Genomic DNA, 21,822 nt, shown 5'->3' on the forward strand with positions numbered 1-21,822 from the left:
ATGTTGATAAATTGTTTAGCGCGTTAACATTAATCAGGATTTATTGGGATATTTTGTATAATTAAAATAATTTAAAAACCAAAAAAATTAAGGTTGTGCCACATCACCCGTAATAAATGCCAAATCAATAATATTGAGTTATTTTGTCAAAAGTCTTTATTACCCATGGAATAAGAAAAGTTTAAGTTGTTTTATCAAAGGGCTTATAGTGTAAATTCCAGGTACTTTTGTTTTTATATATTATAATAGATGAGTCACTTATTATAGGATGCAGAAAGTATGTAATAGAGAGGGAGAGTTCATAACGTGTGAATTTACTATTTATTTAGTTACATACTTACCTTAAAACAAAAAATATATATTGATTTATAAAGTTCAAATTAGTGCTTCAAGAGGTTGATCCATTTTTTATTATTATTTCAGTTTTGGTCACATTAAATCATATGTTTAAACAATAATGTTGACAAAAAAAACTAGGAAGAAAATTAAAGAACATGTCATATTAAATCATGTTTAACAATAATGTTGACAAAGAAAACTAAGAAGATAATTAAAGAACATGTTATTTTTTTAGTTTAAATAGAGGGTCCTGTTTTGTCAAAAAAAAAAAAATAGAGGGTCCTGTCAGTGTAAAACATTCAATCAAAATTTTTAAATTTGTCCAGTCATATCCGTATTTTAAAATTAAAAGCGTGATTTGACATAATACATTGTCTCTAATTGGTTGATAATATAAAAATGTCACTACATATTCTATTTTCTCTATTTTCCTTCTCTATAAACAGAAAAAAGTTAGCAAGCTCCAAATCCAATTTTGCATCTTTCTCAAAAATATACCACCCATTCATCAGTAAGAATTTCTAAAAGTTTCAGAGATGAGAGGCATCAATTTGAAATTCTAGCTCATATCAATTTGTACTACAACTTCTGTGCATAATCCTCTAACAGACAGAAACTAACAAAGGGACTGACTAGATAAATTTTTTTGACAAGTCAGGGGGCTATTCTGAAAATCGTTAAAATGAGAGACCATGTTGATACATACAAGTGCCAAATTTGAAGGGCCAAATTGGGTATTTGCTCTTTAATCAAATTAAGAGAGTGAATCACATCCTAAGGGTAGTAAATTATTGACTGTGCGCAATAACGAGGCACAGTTCCATGACAAATTCATTTAAATTTAAGGCCCATTAAACAAGTCTGAACAATATAAAAACACAATTCATTCTGCAGTTAAACATCGATAATAGAATAAGAAGAGCACCTCAATTATACCCTACTGTCAATGAAAGAATATTTGTCAACTGAAATCCTTAAGGCGCTTTTTGAGTACGTCCATTGATTTCTTTCCTGCACTTTGCTTGGCATTTTTATTAGCGAGGCTTCCAAATATTCCATCTGGTAAATCCTTGAATTTATCGCAGATGGCAGACACCTTCTTGTAATCCAATGCATAGTAACTTTTCTCCCTTATAACAGGATTCATGAAGTTCTCGGCTTGACTACTTAGCAAAAGGTTAATCAATTGCCTTGCTTCTACCAAGCAATTCTTAAAACTACCCTCATTGTAAATTTCACCAAGACCAGCAGAATAGAACCTTTCATCTGCAAAATTCTCTATGATCTGAAGATCATACTCGATATTTATAACTGCATTTGCATTAAACCTTTTCACGCCATCATTAGAGAAAGCAGCTACTATCACATTAGAAATATGCTCAAAAACACCACTCCCAACTTTGTACATGGCATCCAGGGGTAAAATTTGTTGTGCTGGGGTCAAAATAGAGTGAAGGTAAATGATCACTTCATGTATGTAGTCATTTCCATTCTGATTTATCTCCTCAGGAGTCCAATTAACATCGACGGTAAGAGTCATTAACTTGTCTATTTCTTTGTTTACCATGCTCAGTAGAGCAATATAAGCCGCATCCCTTGATGTCTTCAACACCACCTTTGCACTTAAAGCTTCTTGAGGCATTTCAACTGGTCGGCAAGGGATACCGCATAGTTGGGATGCATGTCGAAGGAAAAAATCACAGGCTCTTTCAAGGACAGCTATGTTTGTAGCAATCTGCATAACTTGAGGTACACCGATGTTGCCACTATTGATTGTATCAAGTATTGTTGCATTTAATATGTCAATCAGGAAGCTGTCCAAATACTTCCTCACAACATCAAAGACGTTCATATGCATGCCAATACCATGAGACAAGTAATCAACAGAGCCTTTGATAAAGGATCTCACGATGCGACATACATCAGGAACCACGGAGGAGAATGGTGCAACATATGGAAAAGCAGGCATAATATCTGATGTTTGAAGATTAAACGAAAGAACAACATTCTCATAGTCACTTTCCTTTTTTATTAACATTTGGTCATATGAACCATTGCCAAGAACCTCAACAGTTTGTTGTCGGCATTCTTCCAAGAGAAGCTGGTGGTACTTGTCATGGTTGCTATCAAGCACATCAAGAAGTGTGCCAATATCATGTCCATATTGTCTAACAGTAGATCCAAACAGAGTCACATAATCCTTCACCAGGAGAAGATGTGTGGCAGACTCCATAGAGGAGAACTGCTCCTCTAACAGGGATGTCGTTTTAGTCACAGCCGTCTCCCACATTGTTTTAACTTGATCAGCTACCAGGAGGACCCCAGCAGTTCTGAGGACTCTATCCTCAACTATAAAGAATCCAGCAATTTGGGCAAAAAATGTCTGGTATGATTCGACAAAAGGTTGTGCGGAAGACATTTCAAGGTCCGAATTCAATTGTAACAATCTATTTGTATAGTAGTACTCACGAAACTTCTCCCGGATTCCTAGAAAATCATGAATATGACAAGCACGATAAAGAGGTGTAAGATCAAACTTGATAACAGGATCTTCGTCTAATTCTTCGTCATCCAAAGTGTAATCTAGATTCCCTCCTCCTGAAATGCATTCCTCCTCAGCCTTTCTCTGCTGTTCTAGCATTTCCTCGTCCTTTTGGCGAACTGTTGCAGTACGGCCAATTGCTGTTTGCCCAATATTTCTAGCCGAGCTCCTTATCTGAACCATCCATTCGTTCACTTGACCGCAAACGTTCTTCTCAATGTACGATTTTATCACAGGAATTCTCCTCTCCACGACCATTTTGAGAGCTTTTAGAGGAATGTTCTGCAGGTAATTCTTCTCAAGTACATCCACAGTTTTCAATGCAGAATAAAACTGGCCCTCAGAAATTTGCCTATTACAGTTGACACAAAGCTCTAACACCTGTACACAGTTCTTTGACATATTTACAGCTTCCGCCACATTCTTCTTAACAGAATAACACTCAAGAAGCTCTTCAAGCTTGACAAGAAGGGCACTACCAACCTGCTGTAACTTAAAATTGTCCCCGTGGAGCTGACTCTTCAACTCTTCGGCATCAAACAACACCCCACGAAGCTCATCAACTGCAAGGATGAATTCCTCATAGTGAGTCTTGCACATCTCCTCGATTTCGGCTTCCTTTTCCTTAACCACAAAACTCATCTGGCGAAGAAGCCCCTCCGGCTGCCCCGTTTGAAATGCATGCCTAACAAGGGGAGCAACATCATCCCCATTTGCAAGGATCGAATCCTCCCCGGCATTCTCCATAACACTTCTCCTCTTTGGTTTTAAATCCATGATCACATGAATCCCTGGAATTTTGAAGATGTTTTACTAAGTATAAATCAAACACTAAAACCTAGCTCAGGAGATAGTGATTTTTTTCATCTCCTTTATATCACTTGCAAAATATAACAAATCAAAGAAAACAACAATCATGTATAAGTAGATTGATTATTCACTATGCAACAGATAAATGCAAAGAGCAAAAATAAATAAATAAAAAGTAAGACAAGCTATTAATCCAGAATTGGAAAAGAAGAAACCAAAAGAGAACTTAATAAAGTTAACAACAGCAACAACAACAAAAAAGGCAAAATGAAACATTGTTAGATTTGAAGACATAAAACAAAGGTAATAATGAGTTGAGGGGAAAAAGGTACCTGCTAGAAAAAGGGGTTTTGGTGGTTACAAAGAGAGAGAATGGTATGTATCTAATGGGTTGAGAATTGAGATTACCGTTGCCGAATGTTGGTGCTGGACGAGGATTCCCAAGTAAGCACAGCAACACTGTTTTAGAGTTCGATTGTATTCCTACGCCCAAACACCACGGAAATGTGCCGGCGTCTTTGTTGCTTTTTTCTCTTCTATTGTTTTTTCTTAGTAAACTAAATGTTTTACTATAAAGTCAATTTCAATTGACTAAATAAATTACAGTATTTTTTTTATAGAGGACGACAAATTATCTTAACTCAATATTTCTTCCTTTTTTTTTTAATTTATAAATATGTTTAAATTTTTTAAAATTTTAATAAATAATTAATGTATCTGCTACATTGCTAATTATCACAAGAGAATGTTAATTCGGAGTTGAAATATTTAACAACAATTATCACATGAGAATGATAATGTAAATAAAGAGAAACATAATCAATAACAAAAATTATAAAATGGGCATAATGTTGTTCATCCGATGCAAATAATGTGTGTGTTTTTATCGGAGAGAAGTAAATAATATTATTTAAATTTTATATATTTAAGTTAAAATATTATTCAAAAGCATAATTAGGAGAGTTTAGTCTGACCTTCACTTATCATATTGGACAGAGTGAATTTGTTTAAAAAATAATGTCATTAACACTAATATCACGAATCAAATAAATATTCATTTAGTGGACGCAAGATTCAGCAAAGATTAAACTATTTGAACTAATCTTGTAGAAAGAGTCTTTCACAAAATCATTATTGTGATCTTTAAGGATACCTACGCATGTTGACGAACCATTAGCAATAGAGTGAGCACCATCAATGTTCATTTTGAGAATTCAAAATAAAGTTCAATCTAGTTAATACTAATAGTATTATTATCTCTAATCTTTCAGTATTCAATTAGAAAACTATGAATCTAATTAAATTGATTTAAGATTCTATATTTAAAATATGACACATATCTTATTGTTGCGAGAATATCAGATAATTGTGATCCCCCCAAAGATAATTACCAGTAACTCAAACAATAAGGTTCCATCATCAATCAATGTTACCCTGATTATTGGATGATAGGTTATGTTTGAGTCACACGAGAGTACCAGAAAAGCTTGCTCAAATAATCAGGTTTTATGATGTTATCCTAAAAAGGTGTCACATCATCGCAATCTCAAACAACATGCATGATATAATCTGGTGCAAGATTACATCTAAGACATAAGTTATCAACAATCATAGCTCTTCAGCGTCATTCCAAGGTGTTATGTTGCGGAACCAAAAATTCAGAAAATTGCGCAAACTACGATGGGGTGTAACACCCTAGTTTTTTAATTGAATTTAGAGTGCTTAATTTAATTTAATTTAATTAGGATTTTTGAGAATATTGGGTTTTATTATATTTATTTATGATTTTATTTAATTAAATTAATATATAATAAGGAGAAATTGAGACTTTGGAAGGAAAATAGGATTTTATATAATTAGTGGGATGCGGAGAGAATTGACAAGAGTTGAGGGGAAATTACTAGATTTAATGAAAATGAAATGGGGTTTATTTAAATAGAAAAGAGAAATAGAGTAAGGAGTTGTTTGGGAGAATAAGAGGAAGCCCTAGCAGAGCAAGAGTAGGAGAAGAGAGATTCCATAGTCTTAGTTTGAAGTTTTCTGCAAATTCAAGGTAAGGGAGAGAAGTGTTCATGATATGGGTGTTTAAGCATGAAGGATAAAAAGGATTTCTTATCCTCTTTTCTGTTTTTTTTCCTCCATTAATGAGGATCTTAAACCTTGTGATGGTTTGTGCAAAATCTCTCTCAGTTATGTTGTTTGAATATGAATGTTAAATTGTTGCTACATGTGAATATACGGTTAAATTCAAATTTTGAATATTAAAATGCATATGTGAATATTTGATTAAAAGCATATGATGGATTTGATGTTGTATATGTGCAATCTTTAAATGTTGAGTGTGAAAAATGTTTTTGATTCGAGTACTATAATTTGTCGTGTGATTTGGGGCTGTTTGGGACTAGATTAGTGAGTTTTGGATTTGTTTCAAATGGGAAGAAAAATCGCAAAACGCTGGAAAAACTCGGAAAAATTACAGATAGACATAGAAGGGGATTAATTTGACTTGTTTCATGCGTAACTTGAGTTTATAAGTCTGTTTGAGGTGCAGTTAGTTGCGTTGGAAAGCTAACATGATAATATATATGTTGAAGTGGGGAAATTGGGTCTAAAAGCGAAAGTGTAGTCAATTTTCAATCTTGTATTGGTTGTCTTGTTTCACGCATAACTTTAGTTTCGCAAGTCCTTTAAGAGTAAACTTTATATAATAAGAAAAGAGACACAATTTTCTACATATTATACTTAATAAGCATCTCATTCCACAAAGTTAAGTAGGATAAATACTAGGTACAACTGCGACGAAACATTTTGCCTAGTGCCTGTACCAGTTTTTATTGCTTGATTAAAGTATACTTATTGGAATCTCAAGTCCTAAAATAAAGGTCTTAGCCTTAAACTAGACTCTCTAAGCTTTCCGAAACATATTCATTTGCTTGATTCTAACTTTGTTTGATATTTTAAATAATTATTCAAATATGAGGTAAGACTAGTAGGAAACATGATTTTGAGGTTGTTTTTATAAGATGCTATGTGAATTAAGTTGTTAATATTTTAGGAAACGTCCAATGATTGATAATAAGTATATGAATTAGGTTGTTAGAAGTCAGTATGGATGTTGTTGGTTGTTGTTTAATTGTTAAATGACTCGTGAATATGTATTGTTGAATATTGAGAGTTTATGTTTGAGAATTAAATGAGTTGAGTTTGAGTTATCGATATGTTTAGAGTTGAGTGAGAGTTAAACGAGTAAAGTTAGAGTTGTTCTTGAGATCTTAAAGGATGTTCCTGTAACCTTTACTCTTTGAGTAAAAGTTGTTAGAGTTAATTGTTAGTTCTATGAACATGACTTGTTGAATATTGATTGTTGATTGATGTTGTTTTGATGTTATTGATTAGTATTGTTGAGATTAACTATTTTAATTATTATGTTGAGTTATGATGAAAAGTATTGAGTTATGCTGAGATGTTTGGTCCATACATGAACCATTGTTGTTGCCTTGTATTGGCAATGTTCATGTTGAGTTTTAGGTTCAGATAGGAACCCGTGAAGAGTATTGGAGTTTGAGGTTTCAGACGAGTACTTCATTTGTTTGTCGCATTTATGCATCATATATACTAGAGATAAATAGGATTATGGTCTAGTGACGAGTAGGACTTTGATCCAGTGACGAGTGAATTAATTAGTAACATACCTCTGACATCCAAAACTTTGGTACCATGTGCATTGGAGCAGAGGAGATGAATATATTGCATACATAATTGCATTTGTCAATGATTATTATTGTGTGGATGCAATGCATGATTGATTGAATATGCTATATGAAATACTCTTGTTGTTTTATGCACCGTTAATATATATATATATATATATATATATATATATATATATATATATATATATATATATATATATATGTATGTGTGTGTGTGTGTGTGTGAGAGAGAGAGAGAGAGAGAAAAGGGATCAAATTACATCCAAAGAGTTACACTACAAGTTACATCGCTTAATAACTTCACATAACGTTATTAACGTCAAAATGAACTTTCGTATAACGTTAATTTTGATTTACTATACCATCTAGATATCCAAACATTAACGTCAAAATGAACTTGCATATAACGCTAATTTTGATGTAATTCAATTACATAGTAAATCATTATAGATTAATCTCAAACTTTATAGATATGATCTATATGATAGTATGTTTCAATCCAACAGTTGATTTTAAAAAATATTTATTCGATGTGAAGTTATTAAGTGGTGTAACTCTTCGGGTGTAATTTGATCCTCTCTCTCTCTCTCTCTCTCTATCTATCTATATATATATATATATAAATGTATTGTCACCCTCTGTTTGTTCTATGTCTTGTCTTTACACTTGGGTGCAAATACTCAAGTAGAAGAGTCTTAGTTGTTGCTTATGTTAGAGGATGAAATAGTTAATGAAAGTTTCAATTTTTTCAATTGTTTAGTTTTCGTTTGTTTAATGAAGAGTCTTCGTTGTTTCAATTGCTTAATGAAGAGTCTTCGTTGTTTCAATTTTTTCATTGTTTAGTTTTCGTTTGTCGCTTTAACAGTGTAACAATGAGTTGGGATTACTTTATTATGTTTTCTGCGAGTTGTTTAATGAAAGTTTTATTTGATTAAATAAAGTTGATTTTTATTTTATGAGATAATAGAAGTTATTTTTAATTGTCTAATATATGTTGCTATTAAATTATATAAGTTGGGAAATACGTTATGCTGAGAAAATGTGACACCCTCTTTGAGTACTTTATCTTCACATATATTATAAATTAAATGTTTGGGGTTTAGGGTGTTACATGGAGCAAAGCTTCCTGAGCACTACATCTACGAGACATCATGGATCAAATATCGCAATCACAATGCTTCTTGAACTATAGATGTTGATCTTGATATGATTTTTTTAGAACGAGGATATCCTCTGATTCTCATATTGGTCCTATTGATCGTGTCCATCTAGAACCAGAGGTCATATCATTATCTGACAATTATGATTCATAAATGGTACATAAGACCTCCTTGGGAGAAGGGGCTTCTTCACCCAACTCATTAGAAGCCCTTTTATCAAATGTCAGCAGAAAGGTTAATTATGTTGAGGTCCTCATGCCCCTCTCAATTTGTATGAGGAGGAAATAAAAGTCAATTGGCAAAGGAGAAAACACTCTAAAATTTATATTCAACTTCGTTAGAGGACCAATAACCATGAACCCAGTGACGCTGACATGGTGGCCTACTTGGATCTTCAAGATCGGTCATATGCAGTAGAACGAGGCTAGATGGACGCAAAAGTAACGGGCACTCAATCTGCTCTAAACATTGAGGTTTCCATAAATTTTACTGTAACCATGGTCGACGATCCTCTGGAATGGTCAACTCTTTAAATGGGGCCAGAAAAGAGGATATGCATATCCTTTGACGAATACGCAATCTCTCTATATGATTGTCTGTACACAAAATAGGACTATGGTTGCCTTTTTTGACTTCGAAATAGTTTTCCTGAAGCATTTAAAATTTGCCCCTTCCTAGATATTAGGTTTACATGAGGGCATTTCATATGTGCATTGAATATAAGTCTCATAAGCCTTCATTTGGGTTGTTTTTTAGTCTATTCATTTGACGTGGACCTCCCATGACAACTTCCGGGACCAAGGGCTGATTAGATTCCATTCGAAAAATCCTTAGTTTGACCTCTTCACCTCGGAATAGGGAAATTTTCTAGGGCGTTCTTGCTGGTAAAACCCCTCTTGCCCATGGCCCATCTTGCTTTTTGCTAGCTCCCTTACGATTCTCCTTGCTTATGTTAAGGTTCATTCCTAAAGTATTGGTCTTCTCTTAACTTTAACCGGGACGTCCATTCCTATCGCACCAGATTGGGTCCTCACACCCCTTATAAGGTGATGATGAAGGAAGACTTGCATTTTTGGTTTTAATGGCTCAACTATGAGGAAGGGTTTGACCTCAGTGATATACTTCATGTAGAGGTGAATAAGAGGCGAATTGACGCTCATACCATTGATCGTATGGTCATCCAGGGAGGAATAAAAGAGATTTTTAGTGAGGACAGAGTCTTAGGTTTTTGTTTACATGTGTGATTACAATTTGCAGATAATATAGATAAAATGATGATGTTATACGATCTTGCAAGTGCTCGAGGTATTCAAGTCGTGGTGCCTCCGACGATGACATTGCTCCTGATCCGACCCCTGCTACAATTTTGATTACCGAGATTTATATATATGTGCTTGAAGTGGATCAACTTATGGATGTTTTGACACTTTGACTGTGGGAGATATGCCATTGTCTCCGGTTTCACCAAAGAAGGCCTGGGATGACGATCAACCATTGCTCCGGAAAGATGGTTCTCCAAAACGAACTCGTGTTGCTAGGGACGATGCTTCAGGGGAGATAACTTCATTTAGGCGGGTAATGATCGTCTTCTCTTCTCGCCTTACTCACACTCTTGAGGAGGCTCCCACTACTGTCTTGATGTTGGATTTATCCTTCGTTAAAAAAATTCAATGAGACAAATAAGATAGAACTCGTCTTTGAGATAACCCATGGTTTATATCAGGTTGCTTATCTATTTTCCCTTATTTCGGATGGCAGGGAGGCGCCTTGGCTCCAAGCAATCCCACAAAGGAAAGGAACATTTAGAAAGGGAAATGTGAGGTTATGGAAGGAAGGTGTCCTACTCTCCAGGAGGAGCTTGCTTCACTGCAGGAAGAGGTCAAGGTTGTTAACTATTTGCTAGAAGGTGTGCTCTTCTTTCTTTATGGTGTAATACAGTGGGAGAACTGACTTTTAAAATGTTGCGGATAGCAAGAGTCGCCACCAACTTTTATTTTATCCAATTTATAGAAAGGCTAAAAGAACCGAAAAAAACCTTTTTAAAAGACTTTGAGTTCGAGGGGTAAGTTATACAAAGGGAAGTGTAGCGGTAAAAATGTGACTCGAGCGTTTTCGCGCGCTCGAAGTACAACAGAGTCGCCACTGAACTTTATTTATTCCAAGAAGGAAAGGGAAAATATCGATAAAACCCACGAATACAAAGAAAGGATAAGATGGTCGTTCGTAACCAAATTAGGGTTCGGGAGTCGGTTAAGCAAGGGGAAGGTATTAGCACCCCTCACCTCCATCGTACTCGATGGGACCCATTTAGTTAGTTTTGTGTTTGAGTGTTAGTGTCTTGTTTGTGTTCTTTAGCTTATTAATCGAGAAAAGATAAAAGAAAATGTTTTTTAGGGTTTTATTATTATGAAGAAAAAAGAAAATATTTTTTATTATTATGCTCGCCAAGACGTTTGTATCTTATGCCTACGTATTCCCTAGTGCAATGGGAAAGTCAGAGCAATCGTAGTTCGGGCTAGGAACCACGAAAAGTTTGTTGGTTGATTTTAGCGAGAGGTACTCAATCGCTTTCAAATGGAAATACTACGCGCACATGGATATGATATCACTACAAGAATGGATGACTAAATCAAGATAAGACATGATTTTGGCCATCATCGCATTCGAGTGGAAGATGTTCGATCTTCACATGTGGAAGTATGTTCGTATTGAAAATTGAATAAGTGTCTCGTTTATGAAAAGAGATTTAAAAGCCATAAGGAAAAAATGTTTGAATGAAATTGAAGTTGTGTTTTAAAGGGACGTTTAGCAAAGGATTGAGCATAGGTGTTCACCTAGCGCATCTTTACCCAAGGTATTGAACAGGAGCTAGCCCCATTTTCACTTGTTGTCCAAATTAATTAATTTTGGTTCAAAAGATCAGGGTATTCAAGAGGTGTGCACTTCTTGTCACAAGATCTTTCGGTTTGATTAATGTATTTTAAATTCAAAAGATCAAGGTATTCAAGAGGTGTTCACCCCTTGTCACAGGATCTTTCGGTTTGATTAAGGTTTTAGATTCAAAAGATCAAGGTATTCAAGAGGTGTTCACCCCTTGTCACTTAACCTTTTGGTTTGATTAAAAAAAGGTTTGATTCAAAGGATCAAGGTATTCAAGAGGTGTGCACTTCTTGTCACAAGATCACTTTGATTAATTAAAGAGTTTTGGTTCAAGAAAATCAAGGTATTCAAGAGGTGTGCACTTCTTGTCACTTGATTTCTTTGATTTGATTAAGAAAGTTTTTTATTGTTTGATTCAAAGGATCGAAGGTATTCAAGAGGTGTGCACTTCTTGTCACTTGATCACTTTGATTTTATTAATGTGTTTTAGTTTCAAAAGATCAGGGTATTCAAGAGGTGTTCACCCCTTGTCACAAGATCTTTCGATTTTATTAATACGTTTTGATTCAAAAGATCAAGGTATTCAAGAGGTGTGCACTTCTTGTCACTCGATCTTTCGGTTTGGTTTAAAGAAAGTTTAAAAGAAGGAACTCGACGTTGGATCGAGAAATTATTTGACGACTTGGCGTTGGATCAAGATTTATTTATTTGTGAAATATTAAAATAAAATATTTTTTTGGTATTTTTTTAATAATAAAAGAGAAATAAAAGTCTAATTAAAACACATTTTTTTGTATTTTTCAATATATATAAAAAAGTAAAAAAAAACAATTAGTAACATATAAAAGAAAATGGGTTTAAAGAAAAGTTAAATGGGGTGTTAATAAGGAAATTTGCTGGCCCAAAAAGTCAGGCTCAAATCACTTTAAAACCAAACCAGAGGGGGTGTAAGGATCAAAATAGGTGTATAAAAAGGAATTCGGTGGGCCTTGAAGATTCAGGCCCGAGTCACTAACTTTAAACAAAAAAAACCTAATCAAAGTCCGCCTCCCTCGATTTCATTCTCTCGGTTCACGCTCTGCTTCTCTTTCTCACTCTGTTTCTCACATCTCTCGCGATCTGTTCTCTCTCTCGATCTCGAATCTCTCTTGGTAACACTCTCAATCGCTACGGAAACAAGCGACAAACGAAGTCACGTTGCAAACATACAACCAAAAGATCACATAAAACCCTAACCCCCATTCAACCCACAATAACCCCAATCTCACTGCCATCAGTGATTATAGTTACATAGTGCAATTTAGAGAGAAAATTGAAAGAAAATGCAAACCAAAAGTGAATTGGGTACGTTGTTCCTCGACTTCTTCTGTTGCTTGAGCTTGTTCTGCAATTCTTCTTCTCCCGTGAATTTGCAATGTTACTGTTATCGTACGTCTGTGCTTTGGCTTGTGTGTGGTGTATGGTTCAGAGTGTGGTGAGGTCGTGGTTTGGATTTGTTGAGTGTGGAGTGAGTTGTGTGGAAGGTTAGAAAGAGTGGAGGTTTCGGTTGTGTTGAGTGCAGAGGTTTGTGAGAGTGTAATTTTGGTTTAGAAGTTGTTGTGAATCCCCCCCTGTCGTGTTGTGAGTTCGTAGAGTGTTGTGTGCTAATAGATTACTGTTGTGGATTCACGGACCAGAAGTAGATGCAGTAGTGTTGAAGGTTGTTATGGTGATTTTCGGTGGGTATATAGAAAGAGTATGAAGGGTAGTTTCAGTTGATGTGAGTTGGATTTTCGCAGGTTAGAGGGTTGAAATATTGTGTGGTTTTGGAGGAAGCTGGGAACATATTTCTGCAGAGTTTCTTTCCTTTTTTTCTCCCCCTTTGCTGTGTTTTTGTTCTTGTTTTTATAGAAGAATTGAAAGAGTTTGGGGGGAAAATTGGAATCAAATTTGAACATATTTGTTAACTGATTCATGCCCTTTCTCTCTGCAGGTTTGTGTAGGAACATTTTGGTGAATGATTTGGCTTTGTTGGAACAGCGGTTTAGCAGAGAATTTGGACCCTTATGGAAGCTGATCTTGTACTTTTCTTCTGCAGGTTTTCTTATGGCTATTTTAGTGAAAATTTTGGCTTGTTGCAGCACCACTGTATCGAGTAGAGCAAAGCAGGAGGGACAGCAGCAATGGTACATGGTCATAGTGAACACTGAACCGTGAAGAAGGACATTTTTTTTTTGTCATTTTTGTTTTATTAGTGTAAGAAAGAATATAAAATGGGCTTTTACAAAGAGATAACTAATTTGAGCCCAAACTAAACTAAATTGTATATAATAAAAAAAACTCCTTTTTTTATGTACATTTTGACTAATAATAAATCTAAACTATAATAAAAAAATAAAATAGTTATAATAAACAAAATTAATCTAAACTATTCTAAATTTTTTTTTATATTTTTAATTAAAATGATGGTGATAAATAACTAAAACTTATGGAGTCTAAAATAAAAATTTGAAAAAAGTAACTCGAATAAAAAAAAATGCAAAGACGCGAAATGAAAACTTTTTTTTTATTGACTTTAGTAAAAGTCCATTTAGATTTCAAAATATGCAAAGATGCGAAGATTAAAATACATACACGACAAGACCAAGAATGAATGAAATTCGTAGGGCAAAAATTGGGGTGCGACCGGAAGGTTTAAAGCACCCTTTGTATCCATGGTTATCCATGGGCTCTTAATTGCTTAGCTCACTTTTTGTTTTCAAAATGTTGAAGTGAAATAAAAAAAATTTGAATAAGGACTTTAGCTTGTAAAATAAGCGTAGCCTTTTTGAAGGTTTTTGAAAAAAAGAAAAGTTTGAATTTAAACCAGAGCAAGCAATTAGAAGCAATTACCCTAAGATTAAAAAATGTTTTTTAGCTTTTCAGGGCTATCCATACCATAGGAGGGTAGGAAGTCCTTTTATTGGATGTAAAGGGTCATCGAAATGATCGTTCGCCATAAGACTGACCCTGCCATAAAGAGGGCAGGTAGTCTAAGGGAAGGATATAATAGTCATTCTTAGGCAGCAGGCGAGGATACCCTAGCAATCGAAAGGGACTATCATCATTATATCGTAGGCAACCTCGAGGGACAAGATCATATAACCGGAGGCAACATCGAAGGGACTCATGATCTTCAGTGATGATAATGAACTGATGGCAACATTTGCTAAGGCATCCTCGGATAAGGCATCCTCGTATCCGAGGGACTTGACTATTTTTAAGGCAACAAAAAATAAGGCAACAAGGCAGCAAATAATAAGGCAACAGGCAACAAGAGGGGTTACCATTAAAGGTGTGTGTGTGCTACAATCATGTGATTAAGTTCGGATATATTATCTTGTAATTAGTGACTCTAAATTCAATTCGAGGTTTTCACGCCCTAAATTACTAACCACGCAATTAATCATACAGAAAATAAGGCAGAAAAATAAAACCCTAATTAACTATTACAACCTGTGAGCAGTTACATAATAAGGCAAAAACAATTTGTGGGCAAACCACAAGAAATAATTAAGTAGATGATACCCTGCAATGATAGGGAAAAATAAACTTGTGGGCAAACCACAAGAAAATACAAAATCCTGCAAGGCAATTAAGCAATAATAATAAAGGGGCAAAAAAACAATATTGGCAGGAATAAAATCAAGGTTAGAAAACAAAGTTGATAAGAAAGACAGTTTGAAAACAAATTAATGGCTAAAAGGTTTAGGGGCAAGAAACCTAGACCTTCAGTTAATGGACAACACCTACCTAAGACCCCTATGGCTACTAGGCTACTAGGGTTCTAAAACAATCGAGGCTAGACAAACCCTAAAAAATTAATTATTGGTTTTTAACCTAATTAATTTTAAAATCGACTAATCCTATTAAATTATTTTATTAACCCTAATTTAATTATCCTAATTAATTCTAATTATTAAACTAATTAACCTAATTAAAATTATAAATCTAATTATTCAACCTAAAATTGATTAACCTAATTTAAAACATTAAATAAAAATTTTAATTAAAAATTATGAAATACAAGTCTAAATTAAATCTAAGTGAAAACCTAAATAAAAATAAGTGTAGTAAAAAGGGAAAGAAAAAGAAAAAGGGTTTATATAAATAAAAATAAATAAAAACAATTGGAAAAACTTGGCGCCGATCCTGTGTGACGCGTTTTTGAAGGTGTACTGTGGAGCTGCGTTCCTGATCCTTCTAATTTGGCTTTGTGTGGATTTGTAGGCTGGTGTATGAGGGTATACCGTGATCCTTTCTGAGGCGAGGGCACTAGATCTGAAAGTAAGTGTAAACAAATAAATAGCAAAACTAACTTCATAACGCTGGGTATCGAACCCGCATGTTAATGGTAAGCCCGTTTCACCATCCGTGTTGGAACGATAAGCTGATGACTAATTCAAACAACTTAAAAATAAAAGAAAAAAAATTTAAATCTGGGAAAACGCGCGCTCCCCATTATCTTCTTCCTTGCGAATGAACAGATCTTTGGCCACAGTTTTTTCTGCGTTGCTATAGACCCTGCAAACATCAAAACGTGAAAATACCAATAATAAATTCAATCCCGGGGCATAGACCGATTGGAAATTGATCCCTGAGTCCAACGGTACCCTTAGTTTCATCTAATTTTGTCTCTAACCAGAACCCCTAATTTGAAGTTTAAGAACCCTAATCATGGTGAACCTCTTAACCTACAACCAAACTTCAATCAACTTATGCGAAAAGTTGCGCAACATCACCATGAACACCTAAATGCAATCAAATTGTATCAATTATGCATAGATTATCAAAAACAACACAGAAGAAAATACAACAAACCGTGACCCCCTAAGTCGTGATTCTGAATGTATTTGTTGAAGGTGATGACGTGATTGGCTTCAGAGTACACCGGTGAAGCTTTTTGAATGCTTGAATCAGTTTGAATCGACCCCAATCTTTGGCTGCCAATCCACCTTCTTCCACGTTTTTTTTGCTTTTGGCATAGTCCTTTAGCAGTCGTTTTTTCTTCTAATTTTGTCCACCAAAAACCTCCCTTGCCTCTGAATACGTCTGGGTATATAAGGAGAGGGAATTAGGTTAACAAAATTGAATCATATCCTCCCAATTTGGATGATTGCCATTTGATTTAGAATGGATATTGAAATTTTCTTTTTTAGTCATCAATCAAACCAATCAAGTTCCAATTACTCTTACACGATTTCCTTGTATTCAAGATCAGATTTTTTTGCTACTAGAAAAATTCAGCAAATCCTTTATGATTTAATCCATTTATTTCATATTTTTAATAATTTATCTAATGTTTAAATGAATAGAAATTCAAATAAACATAAATAAAAATCATTAAAATAAAATGATGGATTTAAAGGTCTTTCTTAAGGTCATGGGCCTGTTTAAAATCCAAATGATAGGCCCATTAATCACAAATCTCCAAATTAACTCAAATTGACTTTCATGCCCTTTCTTCAAAATTGGTCAACTTCATCAAGTCATAACTCTCCCAATTTTTATGATATGGGAATATTCCAAGACTTTTTGGAAAGCCCAAGATGTCCTCTATAAGCCAATTTGGAGGCTTTTCTGCATTTGGAGATTTTATCTTGATGATATGGCCCTTGACGAAAAACAGCTTTTTGCGAGATTCTAGAAGGACCTATAATCTTTTGATCCATATCTCTCAAATGAAGCATTTTTAGCCTTGGCATGTGAGAGACAAAGTTGTATAGAATTCAATATCCTTCAAAATGAGCATTGGATGGGAAATTTCTGATGTTCCATGTGAAAGTTATGGCTGGTCAAAGTTCAGTTGACTTTTAGGTCAAAAACCCTAATTCAGAAACTTTGAGTTTTGTTGATTTCTGAACCTTCCTTGATGAATCATGATCAATCCTTGATCAAATGATGAATGATACTTCAAAATGAGGATGTTCACCAAAAATCAGGAATTTTGATTGTGGTTTGACCATAGTTGACTTTTAGGTTAAATCAGTCGACCGTTGATCATTTGAGCTGTTTTGTGAATCAAAGCTTTAAATATAGTGGGCAAATTTTAGGGTATGACATATGGTATCTTCTTCGATTGAACAAGACCTCAAAGGATCAGGCTATTTCTCTGCCCACTAGCGTATAATTGGATGGTCAACTGTAGCTTGAGGACGACCGTTGAAAACTTAGGACTGAGAATCTAGTTTGGATTATCAATGTGTAAATAAGAAAAAGTAGCTCTTAAAGTACTAAAGATATGCATACACTCACTTAAACTGATTTGTAAAATTTCATCTATTTTCAAAACCTTCTTAAAATTGATTTTTGTCAATGCCTGATAGATTATGATGTTGCTTAATTGATTATACAGGGAGAATTCGGCCTATACTTGTTTATGAGTCATATCTAATTGAATATAGAAAAAAAACTCTCAATAATTCATTAGGTAACAAATTCATCGATTCTTTCATTTTTTGCTAGATCTAATTGTTTGTAACAACTGTCTAATCAATTATAATAACAGTCTAATTGATTATCGAGTGGATCGAACCCACAAGTCTTTCCCTTTTTAGCATAATCCCCCTTTTTATTGTGCATTCTTCTAAAGCAAGAAATCATATTTTATATCATTAGTTCATACTCACTATCTTCTTAGATACAATTTTTATTTACTATACATTATTTTACCGGTGAGAGAGTAAAAACCTTATATTCAGAGTTGTGTAGTTTTGTTGTTGGACTGAAATTGTAATTCAATGCTCTCTTGTATCTCTATAATTGATTTTGAAGTTGCAAGATAAACCTGATAAAAATCTTGGTGTAAGGATGTTTGGTTGATCCTGGTGTAAAACATCAAATTGTTTTTAGTGAAAATCTCAACGGATAAGTCTTGGAGACTATATTAGACTGTGTGATTTAAGGATTTACTAATATAAATCCTAGTGTGCAGGATTGGCCTTGGGCCATGGCAATCAGACCCATAACCCAGGGCCTTAAAATTTTGGGTGATGAGCTTTGTAAATTAAATAGTAATATTTATATATGCTTTATGTTGAAAAATTAGTACATATTATATCTACGACACATCAAAAGAAATATTTTGCTACAAAGTTAGGGTCATGTGTTCGAACATTGACTCCAACATTTTTAATTTTAAGTAAGTCTTCTAACAAATTGCCAAAATAATAATGTTAAATAATGAAATTAAACCCATGCAATTGGAAAATACAGGTTCTACCATGACCAACTAAGCTAATCAAATTCTTTGCCTATATGCGCTTTTATATTTATATATAATTATTTTTATTATTTTCCCTGGACCTCTAAAAATTCATGATCGACCATGTTGGTGTGATATTTCTATCTCTATATTTTTAACTTTTGGGTTTTATTTTTCGTTGCTTAAATCTTTATATTCTTCTCATTGCTTAAAATCAAACTAAAATCAATCATTTTATAAAATCTTTTAAAAAATCAAATAACACAATTCACCTCCTCTTATGTTTGAAGTAACTTGGTCAACAAAAAGATATTTTTGGTCCTAATATGTAAAGAGTGGATGAATTTATCCAATTGTCTAATTTGGTAATTTATATATGCGAACATTTGATAAATAGAAATACATAACACGTGACTTAAACATGTATTCCCACAAGATACATCATAGAGAAATGCTCGCCATGTGACCTCACCGCTTATTATCCACATGTCCTTCATATTAATTAGAGTCTGAAAGTTAATGGATCGAATATTTTGAACTTTTACCAAAGATATCTCAATTAACGTCTTTCAAATACGAAATTTATAAGAGTGGAGTGATTAAACCATAATATCTCAATCCAATAACATTCCATTTTTTCAAAAATAACCTATAGTATTTTTTTTAATTTAAAACTAGTATCAAATTCGTGCATACGCACGAGTTCTGGTCTAGTATGAACATTTGTTTGCATAATATATTTCTTTTAAGGGTTAAATATGCCAGGGGTTCCTATAAATACGTGACCCTGCATTTTTAGTCCGTATAAAATTCTTCTTCAATGAATGCTCCTTCTAAAGCTTTTAATTATGCATGCAGTTTTAATCTCTACTATTTTCTAAATTTCTGAAAAAATGTTTAATTACCCTTTAATTTTTAAATTTTAGAACAATTTTTTTTATACATGTTTAAAATACTATATAAAATTTATTTACCAAACTTTAGAATTTGTTAAAATGAGAAGAATTAAATATGAATTTTTCAAATTTCAAAAGATAATGATAAAAGTAATAAAAATCCCAACTTAGCAATTAAATATTGAGTTTCTTTTTTTCCAAAGAACTTTTTAAAACGTTCTAAACATGTTTGTAAAATAATCATTAAAAAATACACAATTGTTTATCAGTAAGGACTAAAACTATGTGCATAATAATTTTGTAGGGACCAAAACATGTTATTGCTTTTATAGGGACCACAAACAAAATTTTTTATTTTATAGGGACCAAAAATATATTTAACCCTTCTTTTAAATAGAAGGTTAAAAAAGAAAAAATATTTAAATTAATAATATTTTTTTTGTATATCAAAATATTTAAATCAATATTAGATATTTTCCCGTATACCATTTTTGGATCATAAATACTATCTTTTTTATATAAAAATATTTAGATCAATAATATATTTTTTCCCGTATACAAATATTGTTTATGTTTAGGTATCATTTACAAAAACATTTGAATTAATAGTAAATTTTTTAACATAAAAATATTCAGATCATAAATAGATTTGTTTCCCGTATATCATTTTTGAATCAAAATTTTGTAGATCATAAATATCATTTTTTATATATAAAAATATTTTGATCAATAATAGATTTTTCTGTATACAAATATTATTTATGTTTAGGTATCATTTAAAAAAATAACTGGATCAATAGTAAATTGTGTATTTATAAAAATATTTAGATTAATAATAGATTTTTTCCCGTATACCATTTCTAGATCATAAATAATTGAATCATAAATACCATCTTTCATATAGAAAGATATTTAAATCTATAATGGTTTTTTTTCATATACAAATATAATTTATATTTATGTATCATTTACAAAAATATCTGAATCAATAGTAAATTATCGTATATAAAATTTTTTATATCAATAATAGATTTTTTTTCTAGTATTTAAAAATAACACCGTTTATAAAAATACATGGATCAAATATATTTTACCTCGTATCATTTTTTGTAGCCATCATTTATAAAAGTATTTATATTAATAATAGAATTTGACTTTGACCTATAACAAACATTTGACAAATAATTAGACTAATAATATATATTTTAGAAACTAGTTTATTTGTGAATTAAAAAATGAGAATAATAATCATGCACCAAAAGTGTATAATTATTTTACACATGCAAAAAATAAATTTTGGATACAAAGTACTCCTAAAATGGTACAATTTAGTTGCAAAAGTATAATTTAGAACCTAAAGTACAATTTAGTTGCAAAAAGTAAATTTTGGACATAAAATACCCCTAAATTAATGAGATGGCGGACAATGATAAAAGGTTAAAATGATATATTTTAGAGCATTTAATTTTTTATATAAAAATATTAAGATCAATAATAGATTTTTCCTATATATAAAAATAACACCGTTTATAAAGTTACATGGATCAAATATATTTTACCTCGTACACAAATATATTTTTTTTGTAGCCATCATTTATAAAAATATTAGATTAATAATAGAATTTGACTTTGACCCATAACAAACATTTGACACATAATTAGACTAATAACATATATTTTAGAAACTAATTTATTTGGGAATTAAAAAAAGAGAATAATAATCATGCACCAAAAGTGAAAAGTGTATAATTATTTTACACATGTAAAAAATAAATTTTGGACACAAAATACCCCAAAAATAGTACAATTTAAAACAAAAAGTACAATTTAGTTGCAAAAAATTTTTTTTTGATATAAAATACTAGGGGTGGACATCGGTTCGGGCCGGTTCGGGTTCGGGCCCAAAACCCAAATCCGGTCCAACCCTCGGGCGATATATACAGGCCCAATTTCGACCCTATTGAAAATCGGTTTTTTTCGGGTTCGGATTGAACCGGTTCGGGTAACTGGACCGGTTTATTTCGGATTCTAATTGTTGTTGGGCCAATACAAAATTCAGCCCAAATAATAAATTCAATATTTTTTTTTTAAATTCTGATTAACAAGTAATAATTGGGCCACTCAAATTTCAAATCCTATTACAAACTAAATTTTATTTTAATTTTAATATGGCAAAAAAAAATCTAATTTTTTATAAAAAAATTGCTGATTTGTATAAAAAAGGTAGTAAAAAAGGTAGCCATTTTTGTTCATCCTTCTA

At 32.8% G+C, this 21,822-nt stretch overlaps 1 protein-coding gene across 2 annotated transcripts; it reads right to left on the reverse strand.

Annotated features, from left to right (window-relative positions):
* Nucleotides 1-1,004: 1,004 nt before the first annotated feature.
* On the reverse strand, nucleotides 1,005-4,245 carry LOC131595638 (exocyst complex component SEC15A-like). Of its 2 annotated transcripts, none has more exons than XM_058868046.1 (2): nucleotides 4,100-4,245; nucleotides 1,005-3,672 (listed from the first exon to the last, which is right to left on the reverse strand). In XM_058868046.1, the coding sequence occupies exon 2, from the start codon at nucleotides 3,656-3,658 to the stop codon at nucleotides 1,301-1,303; it is 2,358 nt and encodes a 785-aa protein (XP_058724029.1). In that variant the 5' UTR covers nucleotides 3,659-3,672; nucleotides 4,100-4,245; the 3' UTR covers nucleotides 1,005-1,300. The 2 variants fall into 2 exon arrangements, with proteins under 2 accessions (XP_058724029.1, XP_058724028.1); XM_058868045.1 differs by having other exon boundaries at nucleotides 4,024-4,241.
* Between the last annotated feature and the right edge of the window lie 17,577 nt (nucleotides 4,246-21,822).

The sequence above is a fragment of the Vicia villosa genome, linkage group LG4 (assembly GCF_029867415.1).
Source record: "Vicia villosa cultivar HV-30 ecotype Madison, WI linkage group LG4, Vvil1.0, whole genome shotgun sequence".
NCBI lineage: Eukaryota > Viridiplantae > Streptophyta > Magnoliopsida > Fabales > Fabaceae > Vicia > Vicia villosa.